General features: G+C 40.4%; 1 protein-coding gene across 1 annotated transcript in view; it reads right to left on the bottom strand.

The window, feature by feature from the left end:
- Positions 1-1,912: 1,912 nt before the first annotated feature.
- Positions 1,913-10,975, bottom strand: part of LOC123026366 (cytosolic phospholipase A2 epsilon-like) — a 49,561-nt gene continuing 40,498 nt past the window's right edge. The window contains exons 17-21 of the mRNA XM_044435899.1: positions 9,201-9,308; positions 5,517-5,702; positions 4,743-4,909; positions 3,340-3,526; positions 1,913-2,477 (exon numbers count right to left, since the gene is read on the bottom strand). Of these exons, the coding sequence (XP_044291834.1) occupies positions 2,266-2,477; positions 3,340-3,526; positions 4,743-4,909; positions 5,517-5,702; positions 9,201-9,308 (860 nt within the window). The 3' untranslated portion in view covers positions 1,913-2,265. The remainder of the gene's footprint in view (positions 2,478-3,339; positions 3,527-4,742; positions 4,910-5,516; positions 5,703-9,200; positions 9,309-10,975) is intronic.

Genomic DNA, 10,975 nt, shown 5'->3' with positions numbered 1-10,975 from the left:
GAGTCATCTTGCTTCCGTCTACCATCCACGGCCTGCCCCGGCCCGCCCTGCCCTCCGCCGCCCCCTCCCCCGGTCGCCCGCGAAGTGTGGGCGAAGAAGCCGTGGTGACTAGTCCTCCAGCTCACCGGCGCGTTCCCGCTGTCTGGGTGGCTTAGCTGTGGGGAATGGGCCCGGTCTGGCCGTGGCTGGCTGTCACCGCCGCCTCTGCCCACTCACTCTCTGTTGATAGCATGAGGCCAGGAGCTCTCCAAGAGTGGACGAACAAATCTATTTTTAATTAAGACATAATTGGTGGGTGGGAATCCATCCTTCAACCTAATGAGGACTGAGCATGCTGCCAGGCCTGCTAGGAGGCATGAAATCTTGAAGGCGGCAGGAGGAAAGGAGTAACAATCATCCTTCCAAGGACCCTAAAGCCTGAAGAGAGCAGAACTCGTAATCGGTTAAAGTAGCAGTAAAATTAGGGACCGTGGATGTACACATTAAGTGCAATTCTGTCCAAACTACCATGCACTGCTGGGAAGGACAAGTGAATGCACCCTCTTCATCCACTTGTGCTGCTGAACTCAACAGCTTCCTTTCGAACCTGATCAGTCCATTGATTTTGGTGACTGCACTATAGAAGTACACTGCAAGTTCAGGGATAGGTAAGCAGAAGAGTGCTTATTTTGCCATACAACTCAGTAGTCTCATACTGTTGCACCATGGAGCAGATTTCTTATTCTGCCCCTCAGTACAATTTGCTTGTTGGCCCTAAACTTGTCCTGGTTAAGTCTCCATTTGTAACCATTCAGAATACCATAATTTCTGATATAATTGTTGTAGTAGTAAAGGGCACAGTCTTATGCATGTTTAGACAGTAAAAGCCCTGCATGTGTTAGATTGCATCCAAAGAGAATGAGCTATGGAGCAGGAAGAACCCAGTTAGAATAGGGATTCTGACATAAATTGTCCAGGTGGCCTTAAGTTTTGAAGCTGAGCTGTAGTTTCTCATGGTCTGTGAAAGGAGTAGGCTAGTAAACTGCTTTGCAGTAACAGGAAAAACCACAGTGCCACTTTTGTGATTATTTATTTATTAGATTTATACCCAGCCATCATCTTTTTTAAAAAAAATAGCAGGTTCTTGCCTCCTCTCTCAATATTATCCCCACAACAACAACCCTGTGAGGTAGGCTGGGCTGAGAATCTGTGACTGGCCCAAAGTCACCCAGTTGGCCCCATGTTGAGTGAAGACTAGAGTCCCACTCCCATGTTTTTCACCACTACACCACACTGTCAGTGCCCCACAAGTGCCCAATGGCATATCTGAAACTGATTGGTTGTCCCATACCATGATTGTGAGCTATATTCAGCTTGCTATAGATGTTTTGCCATTTCACTTTTTTTTTTTTTACCTTGGGACTGAAAACTGGATTGACAGCTAGCTTTTATAACCCCCAGTTTGGTAGCCCCTTCAAAATGCCTGAATGGCATATTAGAGGGACTCTCTGTGGTTGGCAAACATATAAAAAACCTTATTTTGGACATTTAGTTGCACCAAGATTTTAGCCCTTTTTGATTTTTAGCTGCACTTGTGCGTGACAAAACTGAGGCAACTCAATGGGGTAATGTGTGGAAGGGGATTCTTGTTATCAGAGTGCAGCAGGTACAAACTGTGTACACTGTCCCAGAAAGTCTCCAAATGTTTTGTTTTGTTTTGTTTGCACAGAGATGTATGCAGTAATATGTTCCAGTCAGAAACAACAGATGCACTATCAAACTCTTTTAAAGATGACTAAGAGATTTGACAGCTAGCTGTCAAAACTGCTTTTTCCTAGTAAAGCGGGGTCAAATGCACTTTTGTACTTTCCTGAGCAGCTGAGGACTGTCAGAGCAAAATAATAATAATAATAATAATAATAATATAATAGCATTGTAAGCCACAAGAAGTTTTATTCATAGTGTATTTTTGCCATAACATGTTCAAAGCACTTCAGGAGGCTTCCAGGAGACAAGTTCTGCATGCATATATTACAGAACAAGATACCTGTGCTAACTATAATAATTAAAATAATAGTTCTGTGTTTACATTTGTTTCATCTTTTTATTACATTATTATATTGTCCAGTTAGAACAAATTGGGCCATGTCTTTAATACCTTTTGATTAGTTTTACTTTCCTTCTGGAATAAGGTGCTTCTATTATTTCATAAAGCTGGACAGTATGTGAAAGGTTTGAGTCTATTTATGTTATAAAATTCAGATATTATAACCATGGATGAAGCTGCTAACTTTTTTCAGTTTGCCTTTTCCGTTCTACAGCTATACGCAAAGCATTAATTATCATATCTTTGTTGTTTTCTATGTTGTACTGACTCAGTTTTACCAGCTTTTCAAAATCCTCCTCAGAATAGCGCAACGTATTTATATCATAAGGAGAAAAGACACTAGTCATATCAATAATGCCATCTGCCGTTTCCTCAGGACTACGTTTTATACCTATGATTTAAAAAAGAAATGAATTGTGTTAGTTTATTTATTGTTAATATTTATATATCTCTTCATTTGCTAAAAAGTCAGGAAGGCAATTTAAATATCTTAAAAATATTTAGCATCTTGAAACAATAAAAACAGGACCATTAAAACTACACAAAGTTAGTTTGAAAAGTTTAATGGAAAAGTACATCTATCACCCTTTCTAAAAGCCTATAGACCAGAGGCCAGTCATAGCTCTTGAGTGAGCACATTCTATATTGAGAAGGCAGTTGAAGAGAAAGCATATTCTGCTTTATTTAGGCATGCCTGATAAACTGGCTTCTGCAGTTAGTGGTATCCTCAAACAGGCTTCTCCTGAGTATCTTAATCCCTGGACAAGTTAATAGCAAGAGAGGCAGTCTCTTACATGGCCAAGTCCTGAACCATTTAGGGCTTTAAAGGTTAAAAGCAACAAGGAGTGTTTGCATAAAACTATTTTGAATGTCTTGGCCATTATCACAAAATGACTGCCATGGAGAGGATGGCAAAGGAAAAATAACCTGCCAACCGAGTACAAAGCAGAAGTAGAGCCAGAGCTGGAATGCATTAAACAACTTATTTGAACCCACAGAAACTTATTTTACAGGAAAGTCACTTTAGCGGGTTTCAGAAAGTTTGTGGGGAGGGAGTACACTGGTGCCTATTCCTGCTGTAAGTGTAATTCCATTTGAAAATACTTTCATTCTAGCCATCCCAAGTTCCTTTCTTGTTTCCCTTTGAACCAACCAACTCCTTTAATTCTCTTATTTTGGCAATCAAAGAACAAAGTCATTGTAATGCACAGAAATAAAAACAAAACGAAGAATGAAAGCATATGTAGACTTACCAGGTGCTTTGTACTCTCTGAAGGAGCTGGCAACTAAGGGGAAAAGAAGCACTAATGGAATTTCAGCACCTTCTTGTTCGCCTATCAAGTAGCATTCTTTTAACTCTTTTTCTTCTTCTTTGCTTGGGACATTTTTTGGAAATGGAATTCCTTGTTCTGAGAAATATTCAGAAGCTTCTATCAGAGCCTATAAAGTTACATGGGTAAAAATGTACAAACAAAATGTTAAAATTGGAAACCTTGCTTGATAAAGAGAGGAAAGTCTTTTTTCACATATCTGTAGCTATTGCTCGATCTACATTTGTGGAATCTGTAGTTTCCTGTCTCATTGAACCCCAACAACTTTGTTTACTTATAATATGTTCCAGCAGTGCTGCAGCAGTATACTTTGCCTATGTTCAGGTTACTTTAAGCAAAAATCATAAGGCTCTCAAGCCTGTAGCTATCTCACTCAGAAGACTTTAATTGTTTCGGAAATTCTGCCAGCTCCCCAGGGAGAACCGTCAAAGGTTTTGGAAGGAAAGATGCTAATAAGCTTGCAGGGTAGTTTGAGGACCTGGGGGAATAATTCCCCCATCTCCCTTTGAATATGAAGCCTTCCTCAACACCCAGAAATTCAATTTCTGTGCTGAATAAATAGGATGGTAGGAAGGTGCAAAGCCACAGGAGAGAACTCCAGAAGCCCTTAGGTGGCAAACTGAACAGTTCAGGAAATTTAAAGTAGTATCCAAGAGTATCTCAGTACTAGCACTAATTATGTTGTGCCAGCAGAAACCAATATTTGTACAACAGAACTGCTTTTCCTCGTTAAGATATACTGATTGCAGAAACATTGGTTATGTTACAAACACTAGTAGCATTGGAGGAGCTCACCACTGGATTTTTCCCTAAGTCTGTCATTTCATATATCTTCTTGTAGCAGCAGTCAAAGCAAAGTGCCTAGGAGCAAGTCTCCTGTGTACAGGGTGTGAAAGCAGCAGAAACTGCTGTTTCATGTGTATCCAGAAAATGCTATGCATGATGGATACCATGCAAACCACATCCTCCAGAAAAACTGTATTTGGTTGGTACATACAAATTCACAAAAAAACAATATTAGTTGGTGGAACTAACAGGTACAATGTGAATAAAACAGGTGAAATATTTCTTTTCTCCTATTTTCACCACTTATCTTAATTTCCATAAAATGGAAAAATAGTGTGAGTTTGGATAGTACTTGTCAGTGTTCCCATCTCATAGTCCTGAAAATGCTGGTAGCAGAAGAGGAAACAACTGCAAAATACAAGATTCTAATGGAAGAGAAGGCAGTGAGTTCCTTTTTGTATCAGAAAACTAGACATGAATAACTGAATTATACATGCAGCTGTTACTGCAGATGGAAAGCTGTGTCTGAGTCTTCTCACCTCCAACTGTGATCCTGTACTGTAATTTAAATGTATGATGAGATCTACGTTTCTCTCAGGCCTCATGAGTGGTGGATAGCTACTTTGCAAGGCAAATGCATTATCTATCAAATACAGGAAATCTTCTGCCCCTGTTAGCTGGTTAGGAAAACTGTCAAGGTCACAGTCTAAAAGAAATAAATATATTGTCAAAAGTAGTCTGGCTACTTCAGAAAAAGTAAAGAAACAGAAAACAGTGCAAACATAGTCCTTTCCATGTCCATGCTCATGACATTTCAACAGCTCTTCCATCTTCATTCCTCAAGCTGCTGTCTTCTGGTAATTTGAAAACTAAGTCCCTTTTCCATCTGGGAGAAGTGTAAACAGTCTTTAAACAGGTTGGACCTTAACCACAACAAGCCACATCCAGCCTGTTTGGAGTCCCAGATCTGGCCATCTTGATTCCACAGAGAAACACTCCCATTTCATCTTGGTTGTTTAGTAGTTTTTCCAGCTTTTATATGTGCTCCCCTTCCTTTCTAAAACACTGAAATAACACTCCTCAGGCAATAAAAGCTTCAGGCTAAAATATGCTAGAATGGAGAGGGGGGAATGCTCCACCCTTTCCCTTTCAACTCTACATGTCAATGTGGCCCCAAAAAGTTTCCCCAAAATGGTATTTGGCCTCAGGATAAAAGCTCAACACATCTGTCCTAAAGACTTCTGCTATACTAGTGCTTCAGGTATTTGCCATACAAGCTATTCAGAGGAAGTCTTTATTAGAGTTTGCAATACCTTTCCAGTTTGAAAATTCACTCTCTAGATACTTGTTGTGCATTGGGCAGCCTTTCAAAAAATTGGGGACTACTGAAACTGCAGGACGCCACGTAATTATATCTTGAAAAACATTGGCAAGGCTGTCTGGAGGACTCTGCATACGAGTTGGTAGTTTATATGCCTGCATGTAATGAAAATACTCATCTGCAGAAGAAAAAACACACATGAATGCATCAGTTGTATTTATTTTCTCCATGCTAGTCCTTCACAGGACACATATGTGTTTCTTAAAAATTACATGATTTCCTTTTCAGATTTCTTTTTTCTTTGTCTCTAGCCTGATTAAAATCTCAGATTACTGGCTCAGGCTGATCTGTACATTTTTTTCTTTTTGTCAACATTATAACAATAACAAATGAAAAAACAAAAAAGCTAGAGAACCAGTCATAAAAATAATCATACCCAATAACAATGGACATCACCAATAAAATATTGATAATATTGCTATTCTTGTTAATAATGATAAAACTATTGATATTGGTAGCAGCAGCAGCAACAGGAATTAAGTCTGAAAGACCAAGGAAAAGTGTGAGTGCACAGAGGGTAAGTTGTAAGCAAGTCCAGTCTGTGCCATTACTTACAGGCATCACTGATTAAGAGACATTTATCTGCTAAGCCATTCATCTTAGTTTCTCATTTCTTGGCTTTTAGGAATTTGAGCTAAGGAGAGATACCCTTGACTCTGGTCCTTTTTAACAGACTTTTTTTCTGTCACTGAAGAAAAAGGAAGCTGAAAGCAAATTCTATTTTATGGGTTATTTGTGCAACGTAACATTTTTCTGCATCATGTAGATTAGCTTTCCTTAGCCTCCAGATGTGTTGACTATAGCTCACAGGGCTGCAAGTTGTAGTGTAACACTTTTGGAGGGCACCAGCTTCAGGATCACCTGATGTGGAGAATCTCCACTTCCATTCCATTCACATCACAGAAAAGGTATCAACCACCATGTGGCCAAGTGCTACTATCTCTGTGTGATACCCATCTTTAATGCAAATATTATCATGGAAACCAGCAAAGATCCTGCCTTGATTTCAGGTGTTAAGTGTCCTGATCAGCATGCTCATCACTTATGGTTGGAAGTTTCCATTCTTTTACAGCCCCATCCTATATGTGTCTATTCAGAAATAAATACCCACAGAGGTCAATGAGCCTCTCTCCCTGGTAACTGAAAATAGGACTTTAGCTATAATGCTGAAATCTTTGTGTGTGTCCCCCACCCACTTATGCTGACTGTAAGTGCTAGTGAAAGAATGGGATATGTTATATATTTAATGGTAATTTATTATGTACTATTGTATTTCAATGTATTTTATCATGTTGTAAGCCACCCCGAGGTTTCGGCAAGGGGCGGCATAGAAATGTTATAATAATAATAATAATAATAATAATAATAATAATAATAATAATAATAAAAACATCTCTTTTAAAATGAGGTATTGAGGCCTGAGGTACCTTCCCGCAAAACCTCTACACCAACATGGTTTTGTTTCATGATCATCATATCAGTTTTAATAGTACGAGGGAATGTTTGGTAGGTCTGAGAAAAGCATTGCTGAATTACTTTGTATGAAACTGTGAAAAGAGCCAGTTCGTATGTTTAGGGATGCTTCTGATATTCTCTTTAAAGTGTAAAAAAGTGGATACTGTTTCATAGTTTCTGAGAACCAGGATTGATTGCAGCTCCCAGCTAGTTGCAAACCTGAGTTTGCTGCCATCTAATGTCTTTTAGCAACATTTTTTGTTTGTTTTAAAGATTTGTAGGCCACTTTTTAGTGCAGATTTAAAAACCCAAGAAAACACAAAATAACAACAAGAAAAAGATAACACTGATTTGGTAACAACAGATTATTAAACTATAATCAAAACATTGATTAAAAAACACAAATGACAGAAATGAATGACAAAGCAGAACCAAAAAGCAATAATTTCCTGAAGCCTAAAGAATAATATGATTTGAAAAAAGTGATGTAAAAAGCAATGTAAATGTCCTTTGCTAGCTGATAAAAGTGAAGAAAGATGAAGGTGGATGAGTTTGCAGAGTAAGGAAGTTTCAGAGGCTAGGGACCATCACCATAAAGGTCACGTCCTTCATTTCAGCTACACTTCAGGTGGTGGTGAGACACAGAGCAGATCTTCCCCATTCAATTTCAAAGGGCAGAAAGGATCATGTGGGATCAGACAGCTGTGCAGACATTCCAGACTTGAACTGTTTTGGACTTTCAGAGTGATAATTAGCCCTTTGCATTGGACTTTAATGCACAGGAGCCAGTGCAGGTCAACCAGTAATGGAGTTACATGCTTTGAATAACAAACTGTCATCAATCTGGTAACAGCATTTTGCAAAAGCAGCAGTTTCCAAACAGTTTTCAAAGGCAGCCTCACAATGCATTGAAATGGGTGTACTGGAACATGTCCAAGACAGTCTGAGGCAACATCTGCCTTTTCTAATAAATACACAACTAGCACAAAAGCTGAAGTTATGCAAAAAATGTCCTTGGCCATTCACTATCTGAATGTAAGGCAGCACTCTGAAGCTGTGAACCTGATTCTTCACATGGAATGCTAGCCCATCCAAAGCAGGCTCTGTCAATGACCCTGAACTAGCTTTCCTATTGGTCAACAGCACTGCCATTGCATGTGGATTGATTAACTCACACCCGATCCATTACAGATCCTGGACACTAGTTTAGAACCTCTATTTCGGCGAATGGGGCGGCATAAAAATGTTTCAATAAATAAATAAATAAATATTTCCTTCCTGGAATCTGATGGAGAGGAACAATAGAATTGGGTGTCAATCACACATTGGGAATACTTTACTGGTTTTGTGTGGAAGTTAAATAGTACAGGGGGACAAGGTGGAATCTTGACCTTCAGAAGCTAGTACTGAAGTATTCAGCATTTTTTTTTTTTTTTGGCATTTCATGGACCTCTGCAACCTCAAAATCAAATCAGTCTTCGGAAAAAGTGAAATTCTAAGACCTTTTGCAAGGGTGTAAAGCTTACCTTTTACCTATAGTAGGTTCCTCCACATGTATTACTTCTTTTTACTCAAACAAAAAAGCCGAGTAGCATCACTGTTCCCACACAGTGCCACCAGAAGGCTACCCTAGCTACTCTCTGGCATGTTGCACCCTGACTCATGAAGGTCATTAGAATTTCTCATCCCAAATCTGGCCAAAGATCACCCCCTCACACACTTTCACAGAGGACAAATAGTCCTATAAAAGCTGGGTCTTTGATAGAACCCTACTATAAGAACATGGCCAAGGTCCAGAATGATAGCCCCCAAACACTACCTTCTACAAGCTACCCTTCAGGTAGAATTGGGACCTGCATGACACAGTTCCCTTCCAGTCCTAATCCAGCTAGTCTACCCAGAAATGCATGACAGCAATTGTATTGCTAAAAGGGGCCAACAGAACTGACAAGGACACAACTTCCCTTCTCTATCTCCCTGTGACCAGTTTCACTTTCAAAACTAGGTTGGGAATCAGACTGAAATAGGCTTCTTCTGATTAGTTTATGTGGAATAGTTTGCAGCAAGGCTTCAGAAAGACTGTAAAGTATCCATATCATTCAGGAATACAGAAACAGAAATGTCCACAGCAAAGCAGAAGTAAAATAAAACTGTCACTTGCCAATGTCAGTTACTCTGTCTCGGGTCCATATCTGCCAAAAATCCTCTTCACTAACAGCCTGAAACCACGCATCCATCAGATTCACAGAAAATACACTACTCCAGATACCTGTGATAAGGGAAAAATTGAATGGAAGTAATTTGTGAAGTTTTAATATTATTGATGAAATGTGATTTTTTTTCCTGCATCAACCTACTAACAAACAAACATTTGGGAACAATTTTGTGCTTTTTTTCAGATTTTACTTTGCATGAATAAGGGCACAATCCTATGGTCCTCTGCCACTTTCTGGAGAAACATGATTATTTGGAGTCCAGTAGTGAGTTCTTCTCAGGTTCTCTGAATACAGTCCCCACTCCCCTTGCCCTGCCTTACTCCCAGCTGTCACAGAAAGAACTGTGTTGGAAATTGACCCCAGGGAGGGCTAAAAGGATATGCCAGGGAATGGGGAAGCAAATAGTGAAAGAGGTCCTCAGCTTCCTTTCTTACCTCTGTGCAGCACTTTATCTACAAAATGCAGGCCATAATGTTCAAAAATTACTCCTGCTTCACCTTGTGTCCTGCTTTGAATGGATGTAAGTTTATTAGTTTGGAGGCTTATGGGCATCAAGGATGGACCATATAGGATCTTGCCTTAATTTTGGTTATACTGCTGTACTATCCAAAAGGATGAAATACAGCTTAAAGGTATTATTAATAAATGAATTATATTTGAGATGTTCATTATGCAGAATGTCCAAGTTTATGTGTGCTATGAGACAGGATCTTTTTGGTTCAAATTGTACCTTAGCCATAATTCCACTGGGTGCTATAGGCAAGCTACTGTTCTTTCAGCCTTCTGTCTAGGATAAGGGGTTAATAATATTGGCTTACATTATGAAGCTGTTCTCTAGAAAAAAAGAGGACTGCTTTGCCAAATGTTCTCCAACATTGTTTCTCACAATACCCCAGAACACTGCTGGTCTCACTGTTCTCAGTGCTAGTACTAATAATGTAGGACAAGCCATTGTTTGTACAGTGTAACCAAAGCTTGCTAGTGTAATGTGGATTGCTAGTGTAAAGCTTGCTAGTGATGCTGTTTGGGACCATTCGGGGCTGAGCAGGGGCTGGGCTGGCCAGGGTCTTTGTTGTTGGCCGGTGGGTGGGATTGGTTAATGTGGGCAGCGGGGATTGTGGGTGTGTTTTTAAGTGTTTTAATGGATTCATCTCTGGCTTTGAGTATGGGGTTGCCTGGGGAGCATGTAGGCGCTGCCATTGGGGTGGTTACAGGCAATGGACGTTATGGCGTTGGGGCTTAATGAGTCTGCGTAGAAGAAGGAGGGACAGATAGTTAACACCTGTTCCTCTTTCTGGTTATTCCCCCAGCCAGCGGGTTCCAGGTAGGCTTGTCAACCGCCCTCCGGGCCTGTTGGTGCTGTTGCTTAATGGCAGGTCAGTCCAAAATAAGTCATCACTCATCCACGACCTGATCGTGGATGAGGGGGCCGACCTGGCTTGCATTACAGAGACCTGTGCAGGAGAGGGGGGGGGATGTCTCCCCAGCACCGACCACACCTGGAGGGGATGGGAGGGGAGTCACTTTGGTTTACCGAGCCTCTATTTCCCTCACGGGGCTTCCTGTTCTCTCGAGGCCGGGTCTAGAGTGCCTCTACTTGGTGTTGGGCGACCGAGACAGATTGGGGATTCTGTTGGTGTACCGTGCACCCTTCTGCCCAACAGACTCCCTGCCTGAGCTGATGGAGATCATTTCGGACTTGGTGTTGAAGACTCCCAGG

The sequence above is a fragment of the Varanus komodoensis genome, unplaced genomic scaffold (assembly GCF_004798865.1).
Source record: "Varanus komodoensis strain SLA01 unplaced genomic scaffold, ASM479886v1 scaffold3, whole genome shotgun sequence".
In the NCBI taxonomy this organism is placed as follows: Eukaryota; Metazoa; Chordata; class Lepidosauria; order Squamata; family Varanidae; genus Varanus; species Varanus komodoensis.
This window is presented reverse-complemented; position numbering and strand designations above follow the sequence as displayed.